The sequence below is a fragment of the Priapulus caudatus genome, unplaced genomic scaffold (genome assembly GCF_000485595.1).
Source record: "Priapulus caudatus unplaced genomic scaffold, Priapulus_caudatus-5.0.1 Scaffold23, whole genome shotgun sequence".
NCBI lineage: Eukaryota > Metazoa > Priapulida > Priapulimorpha > Priapulimorphida > Priapulidae > Priapulus > Priapulus caudatus.
In genome coordinates, this window is record NW_014577084.1 from 885495 (window position 1) to 908996 (window position 23502).

General features: G+C 42.2%; 1 protein-coding gene across 3 annotated transcripts in view; it reads left to right on the plus strand.

The window, feature by feature from the left end:
• The first annotated feature begins 2526 nt into the window (after positions 1 to 2526).
• The window catches only part of LOC106813343 (AT-rich interactive domain-containing protein 2-like), a 41028-nt gene continuing 20052 nt past the window's right edge, over positions 2527 to 23502 (plus strand). The window contains exons 1-4 of one of the 3 annotated variants that reach the window (XM_014817482.1): positions 2527 to 2618; positions 2841 to 3032; positions 3154 to 3247; positions 5490 to 5587. In XM_014817482.1, coding sequence (XP_014672968.1) covers positions 2941 to 3032; positions 3154 to 3247; positions 5490 to 5587 — 284 coding nt within the window. In that variant the 5' untranslated portion in view covers positions 2527 to 2618; positions 2841 to 2940. Of the gene's footprint in view, positions 2701 to 2840; positions 3033 to 3153; positions 3248 to 5489; positions 5588 to 23502 lie in introns of all 3 variants that reach the window. The other 2 variants (XM_014817489.1, XM_014817473.1) reach the window with 2 other exon arrangements.

Consider the following 23502-nt stretch of genomic DNA (forward strand, 5'->3'; position numbering starts at 1 on the left):
TGAGTAGTTGATGTTATGATATACGCATGTTGTAGAATAGACAAGTGCATAAAACACCATAAGGGCGTTTGACCGCGCCTAAAAACTAGAAAGCAGTTCAATCCGCTCAAGCAAGCCGAATAATACCCAAGCAACGATTATATCGTACTTTTTCACCTATAACACAAAGCCTATGTACAAAGGCAACATTTCAGTTATTAGGTATGGGTATGGAAGTATAGTTAAGAAAGTGAGAGAATGGTGTAGAAATTTCTCATGCCCACCTACTAACTAGCACTAGCACAATCACCAACATTTTTTCGCACAGGTTGCTCGACCCTTCCGCGACTAATGTTAGACGTTTTATATTTGTTGAAATTATGCAATTGAAGCGGAGAGCACATCTCCACGGGAACTGTTGTTTTATTGGCATTGTACATTCACAGCAGAAAGCACATACTCACGACAGGCGCGGATCCAGAGGATAATCGATACTACATATGCGATGCCTACGTCATGAGACATTGTAGGAAATGTCGTTGGCGATGTATCAGGTGAGCGCTCGCTGGACGGCGTTTCGTGCTACGAGTAAATAATTACACGCTTGAGTGAAATTTCATATGGCGACAGGCGCGGATTCAGCAGTCTAAATTCTGAAGAAAAGTGCGAGATCAGTCGCCGAATGTGGAGCGGGGAGCATTGTCCCGCAGATTTTTTTTATAAGGAATACGATTACAATCCGATAGACTATGGTCACGATTCTTCTATTTCTAAGCACTTTATTCCGTTCAAACTAAGAAGGAAATAGTAACCCGATCCGAGAAAAAAAGCAGGCATACAATCACGATAAATGAGTTCTGAACCCCTGGACTCCGGGTGGACCCGCGCCTGCACGAGTAGTTTACTATGAAAAATATATTTACCAATGCTCCACTTTAATAGATGTATTGGCTCGAAGACTTCCGGAATTTTCTAATACTGTAGCATGCTGTGTGATTAAATCTGTGTTAGCGCATGCATAGTATTTGTTAAAATACATGTATTGGTATGCTGAAATTATAGATGTAAGTAGAGAGTATAGAAAGTAGAGAGCGCATAGTGACGAGTGTTTTGCTATAATATAAAACGTGTAACAGGGTCGTAGCTATAGCCTCCGGGGAGGGAACAGCTGAATACCTTGGGTTTTTAAGAAATTAATATGACTAATAAATGTAAAAAATTGTCAAATACATATGATACAAAATTCAATAAATCGTCAATTTAGCGTAACCTTGTCCTAAATGCGATTTATTTCATGAGTCCGCAATTAAGTAATCTTCGTCATTACTCATTTAGGTTACGAAATTTTCCCTCCTGCTCTCTTTGAATTCTCCAACGCCATGTTGTTGCAATGCTAATAATTGACGCTGTAATAATTGTTGGTGCAATACATTGTTGCTGATAATTGCCTCACCTCATATAACGGGTACAGTTATGGAATTAAGCCCGGCGCACACGTGAGTTATTTTACTCAAGTAAAATGACGCATGAGTCAAATTACTCAACGAAAATCCGCCGCACACGTCAGTAAAATGACTCATGCGTCATTTTACTTGAGTAAAATAACTCACGTGTGCGCCGGGCATTACGTACCGCACAGAGAAAGATGATGCAACAAATTAGCCGCAAAAGCGCGGACCGAAAATCGTTCGGTACAATCTTCGCTTTAAGAAGAGTGCTTATGGGATTTTATTCATTTGTGTTTCGTGTATTAGATTAGTTGATTTTAACCAATTCCAGCAGCTACCATATTACCAAATACTAATATGTATTATTATTATTATATAATTATACTAATATATAACAAACAAAGCAAAAAGCGCGCACCGTCCAAAAACAATTTCGGAGCGGTTATGAAAAAATACAGGTATATATACAAAAACACGCACATGATTTGTCGGTCGGACGGCCAATACTTTATTACTCAACTACAAGAATGGGAAGGAGTCTATGTTTCCCGGTTGCGTTTATAAACCTGATAAAAGATACATGGGATAGATCAATGCTAGGCCCATATCGACCCGTCTATACCGCGGCAAATTCATTTGAGTGCCAATGGATTTATAGAATGATGGGTTCTGGTAAAGTGGATGGTAAGGCCGAAACAGGCTAGGGGCGAGTATGAAGGACGTGCAAGTGTGCTGCTTGGGAACATGATGAGTTGGTATTACTATTAGGACGCAGCAGGGAAAAGGTGTATGATAGGTAGATTGTGAGGAGAATACCATATGGTAAGAAATACGGGTGTGGTATGGAGAGATACATATAGATGGCCAAGCGCTTGGATTATAAAGGGAGGCAGAGTGAACACCTGCGTTTAAATGAATGATTCTCTGGGTTCGTCGTATACTATGAAAAAATTAATTATATTAGCAAAAGACACTAAAATATTTCGGTAAATTTGATCTCTCTTGATGATAAGGAGCTGCTGCTACCTGGCGATGGTTTCTGGAACTAGGTGGAAATTTTTGCTGTTTGGCGCCATGTTGCTACGTGAGTCGGAACGAATGAGGAATAGCCAACACCCCTCTGCGATGCAATGACATTTTCGACATGTTCATTATGGTTTTTGTTACACAGTGAATGTCTACTATGGCTCGGTATTTGATCCTATATCCACTGTGTGCTGTGCATAGGCGCCTATTTTTATGAGCGATAGATCGTTAGGATGTTATCGTATTGGTAAATATGTTCATATGGATCGTGCATTGTCCGATTTCGCCGGAGGACACATTTAAAGAGTGATGTGATGTCTGCGTTGCTATCCTACTGTCGTTAGAATAATTTTGTGAATTTTCTTTCTTTTCCCCCGCTCATTTTAGGTGCATGAGTGACTGCGTACCGTATTATTCAGTTTATCAATATACACGGACAAGTGTAGCATCGATCAGGGATAAGCGGTAACCTATTTCGTGCGTAGAAATGGCCAAAGAACTCGGTAAAGATCCCTTGACATACGAAAGGGAGAAGCAGGCATTTCTCGACGAGCTGAAGCAATTTCATTCGTCAAGGAGGTAAGCAGTTCAGTAATGATAGTTGATACCTATATATCCCTATTTTAATGTCTGAGTTCTAATAAAATTAATCAGGATCATCCCAAGTTTTCCTTATGTGTGCTTGTTATTGTATTTACAGAACTCCTCTGAGTCGTTTACCTACAATAAGTGGCAGGGAAGTGGACTTGCATCTGCTGTACCACAAAGTAACGTCGTTGGGTGGCTGGAACAAGGTAGGCCTACCTAATTCAGTGCTTAACTGTTGACTGTTGTCACGTGACTACTATCGCTACAACACTGCTCCACAGTTCAAGTTCAAATTTACCTCCACAGCTTAGGTCATCTAGACATTATTGCACATGCAGCCACTGTACTGTGTGGGATTGATTTAGATCAGCTGCGCATTGCATGCACTGATGCAGTCCGCGAGCAGTGTTCTCCTGTGTGTGCTTTGGTACAGCATATGTGCATTTGGCGATTTTGTTCCAAATAAACTATAAGGATGAGGGCAGGGCATGAAATTTAGATTTTTTTACTGTCCCAGGGGCTGGTAACAGCAGTTTTTTTTACCGGCCTTCTGATTTTGTTTTTTTGAAAATAAAGAAGACTGACTGAGTCTTGTTTGTCCAAAAAATGTTGTAGTGTGCAGCATCGCTTAGTAGCTATTAAACAGACTATCATGCAGATCGTGATTGATGTCCAAAGTGTTTTTGTTACTGTCATGTGTCACGCTTCCACTCTCGATTTCAAATTTGTAAAATGTTGATAAATCATGGTGTGATATCCTTCAAGTAAAACAGTAATGTAGGCTATTTGCTCATTAATGCTATCAATAAATATGTAGGTATTCGCTATCACGGCTGAAACCACCAGCTCAGAGGGCCGGTGTTTTGCCAATGTTACTGGCCCTCCAAATAATTTGCCGGCATATGCCATTGGGTCGGTGCTAATTTTGCGCCCTGGGAGGAGATTTTGCAAAGGAAGTGTGTAACTGCCAGTCTATGTCAGGTCACTTAGTGATAAGACTAATCCTACTGATTTCGACAATGTCAGTTTGTTTAATCCTGTTAAACCTACTATGTTTATATCATGTACAGGTGAAGGTGTATGCGTAGGAATGTGTGTAGACAGTGCCAGACTTATTTATGTATGCTGTCTTCCTAAAATAATTACAGTAGCTTATCTGTACCTGTTTGCACCCACACACGCATGCACACAACATGCTTACATATTGCGCACATACATACAGATGTAAACTGACCGTTTATACGTCTAGGTAGCCTTTGATCTGTCACATAAGTATTTAATAATTGCTATACATAATTTGCATGTATTTGCTAGTTTTTGAAGTTATCGTGTTTAATGAGTAACTGTGTAGGAATCCCACTAGGTTTCACAACCAACAAGAATTTTGGTTGTGATTTGATATCGCAGATGGTAACAAGCATCAGCTTGTAACCAGGAAGTGGGTATATAGATATATGTTATTATATATATATCAATATCAAGAGCTAATAAACACCTAGAGTGTACAACAGGAAAACAGTGCTATTTCACGGCAATATTATTCTACTTTGCCTGCGAATCTAGAATAAGTTCATGGTATTGCCTTTTAAGCAGCATTCTTTGCTCTCTAAAACAAGACCAACTGCTTGTCTCTACGATACTCCTAGGCCGAGATATTGGTTCGTAAACCTCCCCTCCCACAGGCCTCACGTCACCTCGCATCCAGATTATTCCCGAACCTTCTTGCCTTTTGCAGGTTAGGAAAGTCGCTTCGTGAGAGTTCTTTATTTCCGCGATGACTTTATGAATGAACGGCGTTTCGGTTATCATCGGTGACTTTCAGGGCATCACCTAGGCCCTTATCTCCCATTATCTTTTCTAGCAGGCTAATGCCCGTAATGATGGAGCCTTGTTTTCTAAATTAATTTTCTACAACGCAGCTCAGTTACTATGGTGTAGTAAGAGTACCAAATTTGGGCATGTGACATCAATTATCAGCGCTCCAAGCGGCGCCACGATAGCCAGAATCATTAAGCATGAGAAGGTTCGGGAATAATCTGGATGCGAGACAGCGTGAGGCCTGTGGGAGGGAAGGTTTACGAGCCAATATCTCGGCCTAGGAGTAGCGTAGAGACAAGCGGTTGGTCTTGTTTTAGAGAGCAAAGAATGCTGCTAAATGCAATACCATGAACTTATTCTGGACTCGCAGGCAAAGTAGAATAATATTGCTGTGAAATAGCACTATTTCCCCGTTTTCCCGTTGTACACTCTATGTATTTATTAGCTTTTGATATATATGCATGGTGTGATATTTGCGTAGTACTAGGGTATTAAAGGATGGAATGATATCTAATTAAATTTGGCACAATTTCGTATAGAATTGTTGACCCATGAAAGCCATGGGAGCATGTAATTTTGCCATAGTCATGCATGCACACCCACCTGATTATTTCTTTGGTTAATTTTAAGGTCAGTGACCAAGAGCGATGGGGAGAACTTCTGGGACTATTTCATTTACCAAGAGCATGCGGTAATGCAACTGAAGCCCTTAAGCACATTTACATCCGGTAAGAAAATCTGTACGATTCATAGGTGTATATGTGTGCGTGCGTGTGCGTGCGTGTGTATTTTTTATTGCAAGTAATGTGGGTTTGTCAGCACAGTAATTGTTCATACAGTCCATAGTCTGAAACTACCAGATTTATTCACGGGCGAGTTAAATTTAGTAAAAACTATTCAGGAGGACTATCTGACAGTCAGGGTCAACAAAATTAGGCACCGTTAGTTTTTGACTAACACAAAGACACACTTTTCTGCAAGTTGTTATAACTTGATTTTATGTAAATGAAACCACCAATTATCAAATATTCGTTATCACGCACGTTAATCAGTAACATGGACGAGCCGTGTTTGTTACTTATGGTGTGACATAGGCTACCAGATTACAAAATTAAGTATTCCGTGTAACTACCAGGCAAAAAAATTTGAATTTCGCACTGCCTCGTGAACAATTCCTATACGTTTTCATCCTAATGTTGTGAGTTTCAAACACAAACAAATGGTAGGTTGCAAGCAGAGAAAAAAAATGCACAAGCAAGAAGGAATTATTATTTTCTCTATGTTGCTGTAACTGTGCAGTAAGAATGATCAAAGTTCTTGAGATGAACATGAACCAATGGAAAGGCATGAAGAGACTTGCTACGTATATATATGTCGTAATATACATAATATATATATACAGTATGTTCCAGTCATTAATAGGTTATCGTACCAGTGTGATTGTGCATAGATTGAATAAGTGTTTCGCTTTCGTGTTCTGCGGTGAAGCCAGGGTTCAACCGTTCAAGGCGGAAGAGGTGCTTTTCTTTATGGTCGGTCTATACTTGGTAATCTGGCGTAAGCTAACTAGTATTTGCTCATGCGTAGTGTAAGAGTCCCCCGGTCAGATCAGCTGTTCCAGCGGGTGCGTACTGTTACTATAGCTCTCCTGCTCTCGCTGGCTGCTGTGGTAGAGGTCACAAGTGGGCCATGTGTGGGCGATATTGCACTGGGTGGAGAGAGTGAGCGTGGTGTAGTGTAGAGGCTGTGTTGGTGCTGCTGCTGCTGCTGCTGCTGTAACATGTACACCCGGCAGTGAACGCATCACGGTCACGTGTGAGTGGGTGTGATGCTTTAATATTGACCGTTGGCATGCGTAAGTATTTCATTCACGACGTTTGTACTCTCGTGTTGCAAACGGTAGCAGGTGTATGCATACGTGCGTGCGTGTGAGTGCCTGTGCGTGTGTACATGGCATCGACCACCCACCACTGAAGCCACAAAAGAGCTAACCACTTTTATGGGGTGTACCTCAAAGGGGAGTATGGTTTCAATGTAGCTGTTAAGATTTTGATGGCATTCTGATCGGAGCATGTGTTATTTTGTCCATTTCACGGGCAGCTAATAAGTGAATGTGGGGCGTTTACTGCTAAAACACATTTCCTAATATTTCTTCAATGTATTTTGGAATGGTATTGATTGAATGTAGTCAGTCAAATGTGTTGTGAAGAAATTTCTTGTCCTGAAAGTTTGCAAAGCAGAATAATTTGGGAAGATGTCCCAGGATTACTTACATATAATTTCTTTACTCACCTGTAGTATGCTGTCAGTTCTGTACATTGAATCATCGAATGACTCTTACTCCGATACATTCCAGCTGCCTATTGATACCTTGTGCTTTTGTGCAGATATGACTCATCAGAAGTACTCTGTAAAAGTCAATATGTTATTATGTCTTGGTCGAGTTAATTTCTGAATATTCTGCTTGCTGCTCCCCAAGGGTTGTAAATCTAAGAAATGTTATAAGCTATTTTGTGTAATTATATATATGCGAGTCAGAAGACGGGCTGTGTTGGCGGAGGCAATGTATTGATCGACCGTTGTGTTGCGATAACAACGTTGCCATCTATTTACAGGACTGACATAAACGGTGGGATAATGTTGGGTGTATTTCTATCTTCTTTGAACAAACCGTGTTCTGTTCATAGATTTTGTTTGTGCATAGGGGCATAAGGCATATACATGCATTGCACGCATCCACACATACATGCGCGCGCGCGCGCGTAGCTGCGGTGGTAGGTGTGATCTTTATAATATTTGCAGCCTTAATGGTTAAAAAAAAGCATTTTGACAATGCAATTTCTCTTATTTGTGGGGTTGAATGCCGCTTTATTGTTATGTTGTCTTGACTGTCTGTCTGACTCTTGTCTTGTTGTGAATTTGTATGTAGTATTCTTGTGTGTATGTAGTTTGCCTGACTTCAATCTGTTCATACTTCAGGTTTGTTCTTACCTCACGTAGGCAGGGATAAAAGTTTTGACCAAGGCCAAGGGAATGCTATGTATTCGTTCATCCAATAAAGGGGGAATTCTCCAGCAAAATGGGGTTGTCTAAAGTTCAAACCTAAAATAACATGCCAGAATGAAATAAATTTATCTACTTGTACATTGCTATAGAATATTTTGAAAAAACTGAAAGCAGCATTGCACTGTTTTTGGATATTTGATATATTTTTAAGAATCTTCAGGGAGTCAGTGAGAGATGCCTGCTGATGTTAAACCAGGGAGTCTGAAAGTAAAGCAGAAATATGGCCCCAGACTCGTGTTAATTTCGTCCTAAATGGCATATATATACATCGTTGTAAAGGGGAGCAACTCATCGACTGCCTTTAGTAAATACACGAGTCTAGTCCCGCATTATATGCAAATTATTTTGTCGCGTGCAACTTTTGCCAAGCGACAAAATCAATAGTTTTGTTATTCAGTTTCAGTATTTAATTAGAGCAGCTTTTGCAACGGGTTTGCTGTGAATCCGAAAGGCGCGAGAATGCTTGCAATGCCTTGGATTGCCTGATTGGGTGGATGCTCGCTGATGCAGGCAAGCAACGTGCAGTACGAAGTGCTACACGTGTCTCCTACCTTGTCGTGACGCCTCTCTCCTTGTCAGTCGCGTTTCACTGCACTTCCTCTTCTCCGTTTATCGTGCGAATAACAATTGAAGCAATGAAAAAGAGTAGAGAAATGAGAACAAAAGCATGGAAAATATAGGTTACACATTTAGTTTCCTTTTTTGCGCACGATTAGTCAAGCCAGTTCTACCAGCGAAATGCTGGGTGTGTGATCAATAATTCATAATATGATCATCAGGGCATTGTCCACGTACAAACCTGACTGTACACTGACAAAAATGGTACTGTGTTTCAAAATAAGCATGTCACAATGTGCATGCGATGACAATATATCCTAGCTGCTGAGCTCAAGATTACAAATGTGTGTGATGCTATAATATGGATTGTCCGAATTAAATATAGGTAGTTTCTCATTTGACACATCTCACAATCCGTACAGTCATGTCTGTGCTCATTATTCTTGCATACATAATATATGGTAAAAGCAGTTTGCAAGTTGGCAATTGGTGAGAATGTGACTATCTTGTTTCTCATTTGTCTCTAATAACCGATCGGACATTAAACAATAAATATAGTTTTCGACCTTGTTTCCCCATGATTCCGCTTCCTTACTCATGTGATCGATGATGCTATGCTTGGTGAGTTGCCTTATGACTACTGCTTTCTCGTATAGATTTGGCGATATTTACTTCTGTACAGCGAGTGGTGTTGACACTGAGCAGCTGTGCAGCGGTGGTGGATGCGTGCACACATTTGTGTACAGTACATGGGCAGAGAGAGCTGTAAGACCGATATCTGTGTGTACCTGTGATAACGCCGCCGTGCATGTGGGTGGTAATGTGCTGGGGACGCACTATTTGGTTGCTTCACTAGTAAGTGTTATATAGGCAAGTAATTTTTAGCGGTTATGGGTGGATGCACATGTGCGCAAATGCGCTATGTTCGTATACACACAGTTTCGCGTGATGAACTGGCACAACTGTTTCACCATTCGAAGTTCCGACCAGTACATGGCCATGTGTTTAACGCACCATATATATGTGTGCGCGTTCGTGCGCGCGTGTCTACTATGTGCGCGTGCGTGCGCTCGCTCGCTCGCGCGTGTGTTTGTTTGTGTGTATGAGCACGCGTGCGTTCGTGCGTGTGTGTAGTACAGGTGTGAGTCACTACGCTGGTCTTACTACAGAACTGCTGCTGGGTGGGTCGTGCAACACCACTGTGTTGTGATGATCAACGCAAGTTTTAATAGAATGGCATCGGCACTGCTTATTAATATCAGGAGTGAATAATAGAGATCTCTATTATTCACTCCTGTTAATATTATATCCGACATCCTAGTCGGCATTGTCTATCGAGTTCCGGCAACTGGTCTCATCGGTAGTTGTTACGGATTCGAAATTCGTCTAATTACAGTAGTGGAGAGGCCGTTAGGTGGCCTGCTGGTATCTTTGCTCGCGGTGTGGTGGCGCTTGGCGGGGCATAAATCGGAGCCCAACAATAACGAATCGATATGTGTGCTGTCGTTAGAGTCACGTCGCGCAGCTGTTGACTCCCTGCAGCCCCGGTTAACAGGTTATACACTCACGCACCGGCAGAGATTGAACATATAGCTCGCAAGGATGGAGCCGGTTAGATTACGCTTTAACTCTGCGACGGCACCCGTCGTTGTTAGTGATCCTATTGCTGCTGCTGTTGTTGCTGCTGCTGCTGCTGCTACGGTTGTTCGGGATAGAGAATCGACAATTTGCAGACACAGCGGCCGTAAAAAGCACGGGCGTGTATTTTCCGCACCCAGCGCTTAATTAATCTGATTATGACGACATTTGACGAGTATCGATTCGTGATGTACCGTGACTAGCGGTGTCGATTCAATGTTGAGGGAAATGCGTGGCTATGTCAATGTGGCTTTATCTCACCGAGCAGGGAAATTCTCTACAGTCGTAGTCGACGGTAGCCACTGGTGTGTTAGCCGAGAGTTGAAATCAGCAGCCGTTAATACTCTGTTTGAGCCCAGGTCAGCCATCCCGTGTCATTCTCATCCAATGTTAGAGCTTGATTCTCGCAGCAACGGTGCAGATAGAGAACGACATAGCTAGCAAAGCTAGAAAGTACTGCGGGATAAATCACTGACCACTGTCAACGGAAACAGTAGGGTTACAGCTATCTGCAGCATATAAAGCAAATTTATGAGCGTGCACTGTCGCGGTAGACATATAAGTTTCTATTCGGTGCGTGAAACGTTGGTATAAGCCTAACATGATATCTTGTATTTCTTTGATGATGCGTGACGGTAATATTCACTTGGTGAGGTTAGTTACCCATTTTGTGCTACTGGTCTCTGGAATTGAATGGGAAATTTTGACCTAGTGAACTTGGGAATGGCTTAAGACATGTACGTATGGGGAACTTGGTTGTGTTGTTTATTGCCAATTTTCAGCCTTGCTATCACATTATTTATGCTTCAGTATCAATACATGTACCCGGAGCCTGTTGTCAGATCGAGTCTTAAATGGGAACTATGGTAAAACTTGGGACTAGTAATACCATACGGGTGGAGTATTGTCAAAAACATTGCTAAGGCTGTAACTAAGCACGTGTAATACCCAGCATTAAAAAGGTAGTGCGTTCGGACTTCCAGAAAAAGTTATTGTAACACGAAATTGTTCCTGTATTTACCCGCCATTGTCAAAATAGTGTCAACCCAAAAATAAATACAGTGTTTCCCCTGCATTAACACGCGCCTCGCTCAAATTTTCAGCCGCAACACAGAAATTTGTCAAAAACACCGCCTCGCTGACGAAAATCGCTGTTCTTCCATCAATAAACTACACTTTATTGTACTAAAATCGAAATAAAGCTTCAAACGTAAAACACAATGCAGCGTACTTACGATACTAGGCCTATAGATAAACACAGGTTAGGAAGATGATTGGTCACATACTTAGCGCCACAGGTGCCATGTTGACTCCAGCAGCGAATTAAGGGCGCTATACCTATGCATACATATGCATGGGTGTTCGTTTGTATACTACACCAGGAAAGTGCTTTCATTGAAATAAAATCGCAGTTCATTTCATGATGGTATTACTATTTTTTAAATGTGAATACTTGTATCATTTCATATTCATAGTTTATTTGTTCCTTTTGACAACTTGAAAAAGAGATTTAAGAGGCATACAATGTATTCAGAATAGCTTAGAATGAACCAAAATGCACCATTTTTTCAAAAATTCCCGGGGGCGTGCCGCCGGACCCCCCTAGCTGGGCGAGCTCCTGCGGTGCTCGGTTTGCTAGGTCCTCGAGACGCGCAAACACGCCTCTGAAACCATTTTGCGCGTTTTTCCCCCAAACTGGCCATTATCTCCGTTGTCTCATTTTTCCTCAGAAGAAACCCTGTTGTATGATTTTATTATTTATGTTATGTCTAGGTCAACAAGCTAAGGATTATGAACAAATTTGCTAGGATTTAAAATTATCGTCCTAGGAGTGATTCCTGTTAACAAAGGTTTAGGAGCAAACGTGGAAATTTACATTAACTACGTGATGTTAGTTTTAGTATTTGTATCTGTTTTATCATCCCTCCCCTAGTAAGGTGTGGAATTGGATTCATACATGTAATAGCTATCACAATTGTGTGTTATTGTGGCAAAATTTGCATTGCTAGCTAAATTGCGTCGTGTTAAAAGAGAAGAGGGAATTGCAGAACAAGCTAACAACTTTCTGTAGTCCCTGTATGCTGGCAGATACAAACTGCTGGTGACTGCACCCATAAACCGCAAGGTAAATATTGCCTAAAGTTCGTGTGTACATATGTGAGTTTTTCCTATATATATCTTATAATGTTGAGCATTGTTCTGCCAACCCAAGTTTCCAACTGTACTACACCTGCAATTTCGTGAAGGCCCTAGTAGAACTACAAGCGATAACGGGTTAAAGTTCTTGTGTATATTTATGGGTTAATGCCTAACTTAATGGTACCTACATATGAAGCATGACTATGTGTGTTGGTGTAGTGCTTGGTGTATAGGTATGAAGCAAGTCTGTGTAGGGTTCTCATGCTTGGTTTTTGGTCCGATATATGTAATATCTGGTGTGGTTTCGTATGTTTCCTATGTTTTAACTTTTTTCAAACTGAACATTAGGGCTGTAATTGGTATCAAATTATTTCTATTCGATTATTGATATATATTTTTTCGATATTTCGATCCGATTCGATTTAATATGTAATGCGTGGATACCATAATAAAACTCTAATTTCAACCCCTGCGTAACTACGAAAATACTGATACAGAGCCGTGAAAGAACAGTAAACTCATACATAACTTATTTGAGAATACATGTATTGTATTCTACTTATGATAACTATGCATTTTATACATCGCTGTGCTTAAATGCAACATGGGCGAAGTATATTTACCTGAATTCAACCAGATTGACCTGGCGTCACGGCGATGGCGAAGCAGCAGACATGCTTTTCCGGTAGACAGATTTTATTATAGAGATCAGTGAGACAGGATACGCACCAGAGACAATAGAACACCACAGTTATTGATTGTCTCTGTATGCATGCGCAGTGGCATGCGCCCTGCACTACTTCCGATAATGGCGGCGCTCCGTCAAAAATGCTCCGATGCTTCGCTTATTACATTTTAGCCACAAAAAGTAATAAACAACACTCTTTTACCAGAAAAAGGATGTACCAACTCTTTATTGTGATACACTGTATCGGATCGCTATTTTTCGATATCGATATCGGATGCAAATCCATCGCGATTTATCGATGAGGTGGTTATCGATGACAGTCTTACTGAACATGGTTATCTTTATCCAGATGCTTTTTATAATTTAGGCAGAGGAGTTTCTATTGCGCATATAGTTAATCTAGCCAAAAGCTCTTTCTACACTGGCTGTTTTCCCTTTATAACCAGTTGATCAGTCGAAAGTCTACAGTCTGTAACAACTAATATCGTCAGTTGATATGTAGCTAAGCCAAGAATCTTGATGGTAAAAAATTGTATTATCGTCTGACAGGCAGCAGATGCTTGATGATGGAATTCTGAAACAAGTAATTGACTGTAATGGAAGAACCACATCGGGCTTGTTGCTTGTTGAACTGGTTAGGAGGGAGAGGAATGTGGCAGAACAGTCGAATGGCGTCCAATTCGGTTGCCAATCATGAATGAAATTTAATTGTACAAACCTAACGCTAGATTCCTTTGCATTTCGTTGAGCCTCAACCCAATCCTTAGCGAACACATGATGGTCGCTGGTTGTCGGTGCTTCGACGCGTTTGTTTGTGATCAAACGGTATACACGGGTCCTGTCAGGAAGCAGTGGTGTTTACACGCCGCGCTGAAGCCTCTAGTGAGGAGTATGGCCTGGCTCCATGGCACCCGCCGAGCGCACGCGCGCAGCGTTGTCATATGTGAGTGAGCGACGGATCGTTCTCTCAGCAGCAGCTGTTCTCTTAGCAACCCGGCAATGAATGCGCCAGCTGATCAAGCACGTATGTGCCTCTAGCCGCGAATTGATTGTGCTCGCCCGCCCGCCCGCCCATCCAACGTAAGGGAGGGAAGGTGATTTGGTTGCGTCCGACGCTAAGTCATTCATTACCGCTGCGCCGTGCGCGCGGGAGTTCTCGCGAAAGCTGCGGCGTTGTCGCGGTCGCGCTTCGTGAGCTATGCACTCAGCAACCGCGCTGTCACCGATCAGGCTGTTGTTATTATTATTATTATTATTATTATTGCTGCTGTTGTTGTTGTTGTTGTTGTTGTTGTTGTTGTTGTTGTGTCAGAACCACATCATGCAAAATAACGCTCAACGTGTGAAATAGAGAATGCGAGTGTGTGTATGCCTTGGAACGGTTTGAGTCGGTTTGTTCCGAGATGTTAGGAAGAAGACAATTTTCACTCAGACACTTGTTCCTGTTCTCGGAGGCAGTGCTAGCGGTTTTGATTCCCAAAGCATATTTTACTCGTGGAATCAATGCTTTGTGTGCAATCCATTTGCTTCGTCAAGACCACTCACCCTTAAATCATAAAATAAATATCAATTAATATCAATAATACAAGTCATATTATTTATCACGTTTTCTGTCAGTTCAGTCTGAAATATGTTGTAGATTGTATATATAGACGTATAGATTCTCGTGTCCTTCTAGCCATTTTAGTACGATGCCTATCTCATTTTTATGCGTCTAATCAATGTAGGTAATTATAAACCCTTTCTGTCGATTTGCCCGCGCGTGGGAAGTTAATAGCGGGGTGTACGTAGGTGAGGCCGGTGCGGCTACACAGCGCGCGCTCTTTACACAGGCGGGTGGGCGAGTGCCACCTGCCTATTGTTGACAGACACTAGTGGCGGCTGTCTTTGTCACGTGCCGCGCGCCTACTACAGCTGTGCACCTCTGCTGATAATCATGCGTTGGTGGCTGGCTATCGTTGTTATAGGCGCTAACTAATGGTTAAACACGGCCACATCTGTGAGTCTACGTAGAAGTGAGCCCTTATACTAGTATATTCACGACGTATATATATGCTCAGCTCTCTGCAACTGCTGTGTACTAACGGTAGTCCAAAGCCATCTGAAATAAGCTTATGATTAATTCTGGTGAGAAATTACTGCCATCTAGGCATACGCACACGCTATCTAGGCATACGCGCAGATCTCAGCGGCGCCACCTGCTGACTCATAATTTTCTCTGTGGTCTGCTAAATCACATATTTAATCGCCCATGGCAAATAATTTCATTTTGTTCTGAAAATTTCCTAGTATTAACAATTAAAGTAACTAATGCAATTTTGCAATACAATTGCCTGCCATAACATGTATTTTTGAATAATGTATGTTTGAGCCCTGTTTTGTTGGGGAAATATTTTACACTATATTTCCACTCGTGGAGCGGCAGGAGTTTCATTATAATATATTTTGCTGTACCTTTGAAAAGCAACTGGGAACTACTGTTAGAGTGTTTGTTTGTGCAGAGATGGTTTGGTACTTATTAGGTATTTTGGAATCTCCTTTTCACCCTGTCTCTTCCTCTCACCTACCCTCGCCCTATGCGGAGTTACTATGAAAATTGAAATTCACAATCAGGCTAAAATGTATTCAAATAATAAGGAAGATTTGCGTTTTATACAGTACAGTTGTGAAAGTTGCTTCTCAGTCGCCTTCTATTCGATGCTTTATTGTTGTGAGACCCTGCCTTTATGTGAGGTTTCTATCGATTTCCTTTTGTGATAATGCCACTTTATTGCATTTACACGGTGTACGTTGTTTCTGCACCAGCAGTGTTTTGCATGTCTCCCTCCTGCTCTGAAAGCTAACATCGCTCTACATCGGCTACTCTGTAGCTAGCAATTTCTGATTCATATTGACAAGAAATAACAGGAATAGCCTGTCTTAGTGTATCTCATCTCATGTAGAGCGAGCGACAGAGAGGGGGGGGGGAGTAGCTGCGTAGTTTTATCGATGCTGTCCTGGCATCAATTTCACCCCACGGCAGTGCACACGGCTGTTATGCATTTCTAAGTTGTGTGACTTGTTGACATCACTTCTTTATGCGGATGGGAGTGTCCAAGAGTAACCACTGATTATGGTTAACTTGACAATATAATAAGAACGTTCGTCTGCATGTGATGTGAAATTAGAGACGTCGTAGATTAGTTCAGCTTATTTTCTAGAACTAGTGCTAGTTAATATGATGACTAGTACTGACTGACTCTAGACTGTACAGAGAGGTTTCCACATAAAGTTGTGTTCTGCTTGTTTAAGTAAGTATTGAGAGGTGGTTTTTAGGTTACGTTCCTGTGTGCTGTTGGTAAAAGGCAAGCCTGCATGTAAGCTAAAAATGTGTATAGCCAGAGGTAAATCAAAGGCCTTTCTGGTTTTGCTCACTGCTGTGATACAGTAAAATTTCAACAGTGGACAGAACTGATTTGAACGAAAGGTGTGAATGACATCTGTGAGGTGTGAGTATGTTTTCCTCAGCCCGTGTGAGTGAGAGACCTCGCAGTACAATAAGCAGGTTAGAGATCTGCCAGTACTATCAAGTGCTGTAATGTGAATGAATGGCAGCATTGTTTATTTATTAGCTCACCTGACGTAGTTAGATGCAGCTTGTAGAATCGCGTGATCGTCCGTCCGTCAACACTTACAGTTGGGCACAAATCTTAACCGCTCGACGTACGGTCACGATATTCGGGACGTTGGGCGGGGGGGATCGTGAAAAGGACTCGGGATGACAAATTTGGCGGTCAAAGGTCAAGATGTGTAAACGGAGGGGGAATATTTCCCCCTTAAAGGCTTGCTCGCCCTACGATTTGACTATCGGCGACTACTTTATCGCCGATTAGCAGCGTAGCAACACTCACGTCGACTTGAAGTGCCTTCACGCTATACATCGCCGATCAGATCATAGCGTTCTTGCAGGAAACGGAGACGGGTTCGCGGCCCCAGTATTTGTACTAGCACAAGCAGTTTTTTAGCACAAACAGAGTAAGCTTGACGCCGGGCCAATCTACATAAAACGAGTCACGTAAGGGACCAACAAAATGGCGCTTACCAGTAAACATCAGGTAACTTCGTAAATCTATCCTCAATTTTCTGAAAATCGTTATAATCATGTGCAGAAAAAAAATTTATGTGATATATCATATACGGAAAACTTAATATATATTTGAGAAAAGGGTTGTGCAATAATTCCTCCTTGTAAACTGCTGACGAGTGCTGTGTAGGCTGCCATTTTGTTAATCACGTGACTTGATAATCATGTGACTCGACACATTGCGGTGATTGGCTGCCACTCACGATTTGTCGCCGACGCCGCATAGAAATAGAACCGTTTCTATTCCTGCGATCACAGTCGGCGACCGTATTTTCGATTGTAAGAGAACTCATGTCGAGTTTGGTTGCCGATGTTTTTATCGGCGATCTGGCCGGTTTTTGACGTACGATATTCAAATCTTGTCGGTGACTAGGTCGTAAGGCCGACCTAAGCGGGCCTTTACTTAAATGGACAGTAGCCTCTAAGATTTTACTGCATACAACTGTACTTACTGTATAACAAATCGTCTATACCCACACGTATTTGTTACCAGATACCTAAATTTAATTGTATATAATTAATTACATCATCAACAGCTACGAAATTCGAACGGCCGGCCATGACACCCGCGACCGTGCTGGCCACCGGTCGAAAACAGTGCCGTATTGGACGAATTTATTTTGGCCACGTTAGCAGACCGAGGGGCTAATCACAAAGTGCAATTATATTTATACCTAAATGCATTTAACAGCGAACCACCGCACGATATTTATTTTACGGGGCAAATTTATCCATATGTAACTAAAACTATATGTCGTTTATAAAGATATTTACAATCCTTTGCTTTTAAATGAAGTAAATAAAGAAAGCACCTTCGGTCCATGTAGGCCCTGTGGCTGAAAAGTGGTTTGCGCAACTTATCAGATTGTGGCGCGTTTTTGAGTGGCGGCCAACCGTCGTTGTAATCAAAACTGTAGTCGTTAGTTTTAAAACATTAAAAAAAATGTTTGTTATGGTGATTGAACCATGAAACTTTTTATGTAGCGTAATTATAACCTAAATTAGCTGAAAATAACCCTAGAACCTAGAGTAAACTTTCCCTTTAAGGTATAGCAGGAAATACGGAATTGCGGCACAAATGTTAACGGCTCGACCTATGCTCGGTGTATAGTATGATGGGCAGGAAACCCATCACCAGTGCGAAAATGAAGGTTACAGGTCAAAGGGCAAGGGGGAAAGGTCAGATATCAGACATTTTCTGAGGACATGGCCTAATGGACAGAGTGGAAAACTTTTTTGTGTCAGCGCTTACCTACCATTCTTATCACTTTATTGAAAGGACCATGAAATGTGCTTTCGACTGACGTGCGAAGAGTAAGTGTCTGATAACCTTTTGACCCTCAAGAGGAGGGTTAAACATGGATTCCTGAACTGCCTCAATGCGTCAATCTAGAAACCCAATAAGCCTGGCTAGCCGAACGCGTACAGCACAGGCGTCATGGCTCAAAGGTCGTTGGATCGAATCCCATGTGATTTTTTATGATTTACCTGTTTTTTCTATTTTTCTATCTTTATCCATTTAACTATTTTTTTCCAATTAATGCAAATATTTACATTATTTATTTACAACAATTTAATAGCAACATAATTTTTACAACAATTATTATTTTTTAATTGGGTTAGGGTTAGTGAATAGTGTCACAATGCACCATAAAACCGGAGTTTCAGGCACGCGATTTGTATCAAACAATGGGATTTGGGAGGTATGCAGAATTCAGAAGGTTCCTGAAATTATGTGTACGCAACTGCGTATCTGCGCCTAACAAAGGTGTCACTACGCACGACTTAAATGTTACGTTTATAACCGTAGCAACAGACCTCAGATGAGCCCAGACGCTCTGCGGCTCTTGTATTTTTTTAGTGCCTGTGCCTCGCACAGTCTTTCGTACAAAATTATTCTGTTTAAAATAGCTAAATAGAATAGAGTCGTGCTGAATAATTTGTTACTCAGCCTTGGATATAATGTTGAAAGCAGACTTGAATAGAAGCTTTTATGCTTCGTGTCTGGTGGGAGGTATGCATGGTAAGAGATCCTGGCACAGATACAGTATGCATCGCTAGTATATATATGCAGTGTGCATAGCGTGTGCAGTGTGTGGGTCTAAAAAAGTTTAACCATCGAGCTCATGTTATTCGAAAAGCAGCTGTAATGCAGGCGTATATGCAGCTAAAAATGATGTGATTTGCGACCTACCACCTTTTAAGTTCTTGCACTAAATTCAGTAACGCTTTTGTAACTTATAACGGAGACAGCAAAATATTGTTCTTTTAGTTTTAAGCTGTTTTTCAAAGACGACTGTATGCTGTAATATGCGCCTCCTTCATATACATCATTTGCTGTAACTCAAGCACATAGAAAGGCGTTGTTCGTCTGGGTGCTGTATTTAAATAGAGTTTAAATTCATCTGAGTTTGGTTATGAAAATGTGAGCTAGATAAGAAACGGGAAAAGGGAGGCTTGGCAGCCGTAATGATTCAATTAGGGAATCCTGAGTTGTGCAAGCCCCTCATTATAAATCAATCTGAATCAGAGACGGCGCAGGTGAATGTTTAGCAGCAACGATTGCTCTTTGTTCCAATTCGATACTGGGAAGTGTTTCAGTCGTTAAAGGCCCTTCTACACATGATGCGATTCGTGCTGAGCACGGAACGTGAGTTTCGTGCTCAGCACGAATCTCACCGTGTACGGCGTCGATTTATGTGAGTTTTTGGTCTCACGAGGTGGGGAGGAAAATATATGTCGCGTGTGATAATTTTGGTCTCGCGAGGCTGAAAGCTTAGTGTGTGCGGGTTATGTGCGACTCCTGCTCACACTCACTCAGTGGCGGCGCATTTTGATTGGTTCCGCCATTTTGATCAGTCACATGACCTACAGGCTACAGTGGCACCCGCTCGTAAGATCCGTGCTCAGCATGAACCTCACCGTGTGCGGGGGTGTGAGATTCCTGCTGAGCACGAAACACGCTCCGTGCTCAGCACGAATCTCACCGTGTGCGCCGGGCATAATGACCAATGATCATACCATTATGATATCGATGAGCTGAGTTAATTGATTAGGTAACTTGCTTTCGTAGTGAAGTCGATGAGTAATGGCTTCACGTGGCTGTCACCATTCTTGATTCACAATGTGTCAGCTGCCTGTGGTGATTCATAGCAGCGTGCCTCTGTACATATGTGGGCACATACACGCGCCGGCCGATCAGCTGCATTTGTCGGTCACCTTTATACGAGGTTCACCTGATACACTGCCGTTGTGTTGATTGACAACCGATCATGTGCAAGCTCGAGTTTGAAGTGGGTCGATCGCTTCTCCATTTCAAAATACGTGGGTTGTGGATGGGTCAAACTCAGTCACAGCAACTTTGTCGTCGGCTATCTATTGTCTCGTATCACGACATGTGAATTTCCAGACACTCCGCCAGAAGCTTGCATCGTAACATGAGACGAGAGTTTTTTTAAATGCATTGTGATTAGTCCTTTGACTCATTGCTAAGTTATATACCCAAATGTGTGCGTGGACTGGGCAGTCTCTGGTATGAGGCGTGTACGTATTAGGCTGAGATATTCGAGAAATGTTGCGATGGACAGTGTTACTATATAGCCCGTGCACTTACTTTGCGATGGAAACCTATGCATGGTACCGCAGATCACAGAGGGGTCTTCTTCTTCTCGGGTCACTACACTACACTTGGTCTAGCCACTGCAGCACACAGGACCTGGCACGGTGGTTGAAAGCCTCAAGGTCACCAGGGCTACAGGGCTCTGGTAATTGGGGGCATTTCAGGAGATGTCCCATAGTCTGGTCCTCCCCGCAGTAGCATTCGGTTGGGCCATCTTCAGTGTATCCCCATTTCTGCATGAGTGCCCTGCATCGACCAACAGAGGGGTCATTCCCGATTGATTCGTCAGTGTAATATACGTGACCTACGAGTATAATAATAAATACTACTACTGAGCTATGATTGATAAACGCTTCACATGTCTGCTTGCAGCGTGTGCGTTTGTTTTATCGTACGAGTAGCTTAGGGGAGCATAGCGTACAGAAGCAGAGTGGCCTTGCCGCTGCAGCTGTGTGTGTGTGTGTGTGCGTGCGTGCGTGCGTGCGTGCTTGTGTGGGATTAGATTGCACTCGTGGTTTACGCGTGTGCAGTAGTAGTACTAGCATGTGTATATATATAATATAGACACATAATCACACATATATATATATACATAGTATATGTATATATATATACAGGGGTAGAAATTAACTTGAACAAGGGAGTCCAACGCCCCCCTCCCCCACAAGGGAGTCCAACGGAAAAAGAGGGAGTCCGCAGCAAAATGAGGGAGTTCGTAGTCTGAAGTTCCAAATTAAAGATTTGCTGAAAAAATATGGTAATTCTGCGAGGCCGTGCGCTGGAACAAACTAGTTAGTATAGCAGAATTTTCAGGGAGTCACACGGACTCCTGCATATGTCAAATCAGGGAGTCCGCTCTGGAATGAACTAGTTAGTATAGCAGAATTTTCAGGGAGTCACACGGACTCCTGCATATGTCAAATCAGGGAGTCCGACAGTAAATCAGGGAGTATTTGACTCTGGACTCGCGTTAATTTCGCACCCTGTATATATGAGTGAGTCGGCAGTGACACGTAGTCTCTGCAGGCAGTTGCTGCAGTAATTGCGCAGGGCCACCGCGTCCAGGATTAATCACGCCACAGGTGTGCGTACAATTTCACTTGCATTTTCAGAAATTAAATAAATTGCACAATTCATTGTTGTGCGCATGAAAAAGCGTTAGCGCAGTGGTCTTTACTGAACGCTGTTTTAATTTGTGAGTGAATAATTTCGTTGAGATTTGAAACTTGCTACGGTTACAAAGGGATTTTTTTAGCATTGACGACTAAGAATCAACCCCCACATCCCAATATGTCAGCTATGTGATCTATATATATACCATCAAGAGCAGATAAAGAAGGAGAGCGTACAACGGTAAAATGCTGAAACCATGCTGCAGTATTAGTCGAATTAATAAACTTTTCCCGTTTTATTTTGACGATCCTTTGCAGTATCATTGATTAGCTGTCTTACCTTGTTCATATAAAACAAACCGCATGTCCCTACGATGCCCCTACGCTGAGATAATGAGCGGTGAAAATCTGGTATTTTCGCCGAAACCCGACTAGACATTAGTCAGAGCTGCGACTATCTCTCGAAGTGTTTATAACTTCGGGAAACCTCGCGTGTCCCGAATGACGTCTGTTATTGATTGCCATAGTGATGACCCCCACCTGTGCCCACCTCACGCCCACCTCACGCTGGATGTATAGTAAACTCTGGTAGTATTACGTGAGTCAGCGCCACTATCGCGCTACACAGCGGCGACCGGAAGCAACACACTGGAATCACTTCGCGAGAGAGACGCAGCTCTGACTAATGTCTAGTCGGGTTTCGGCGAAAATACCAGATTTTCACCGCTCATTATCTCAGCGTAGGGGCATCGTAGGGACATGCGGCTTGTTTTATATGAACAAGGTAAGACAGCTAATCAATAATACTGCAAAGGATCGTCAGAATAAAACGGGAAAAGTTTATTAATTTGACTAATACTGCAGCATGGTTTTAGCATTTTACCGTTGTACGCTCTCCTTCTTTATCTGCTCTTGATACCATTTAGGGAACAAAGGATACCATAAATAGTGTCATGCAGAGTCTGATTAAGATTTGAGGTCAGTGTACAGAATCAAGAGGCATCTCACCAGTCTATGGCCAACGGTCTATGGTAGGTCTGTGAGAAGATTGCCTGGACACTGGGCGTGTTCTTGGTGTCATTCGCATTAGCTATATAGTGGGGAATTCTTTGCTATAATTGGGATAACAACAGCCAAATAGGGAAACCTAATACATAATGGTTAGTATATGGTTTTTGTAACATCTGGTTAGATTTAATGGCATTTCAGGTTGGAATAGTTTTTTTTAAACATTACAACTGTAACATATGATTTACAGATGTTACATAAATTAGTTAGAGACGCGGAGTGCGGCTAGCCTCAGGGTTGTTTTGGTGACAGAGCGTCGCGCATCTTGTGCGGCTAGATTGATGTTATAGGGAGAATGGTAAACGTGTTTTAGGTCGGGCGTTTCTGGGGTCATTGTGAAATGGAGGTAGGACGCGGTCTGGGAGAACGGGTGACATGTGCGCTCAGGATGTAGGGGTTTTGGGGGTAATATATAATATAAGACAGCGATGTAAGAGTCGGGGGTCTGGTTGTGGTCGCGGGAGTAAGCACACGCGCTTAGGCGCGTGTGCGCGTGTCTTTGTCTCTCTATGCAAGATGTGACCACACTGTGTGCAAGTTATTATAGTTTATTCAGTTTTTATTACACAAGTTTGAATTCCTTCTTTCATCATTTCTACATAAAACAATAATTAAACGTTACACAACCATCG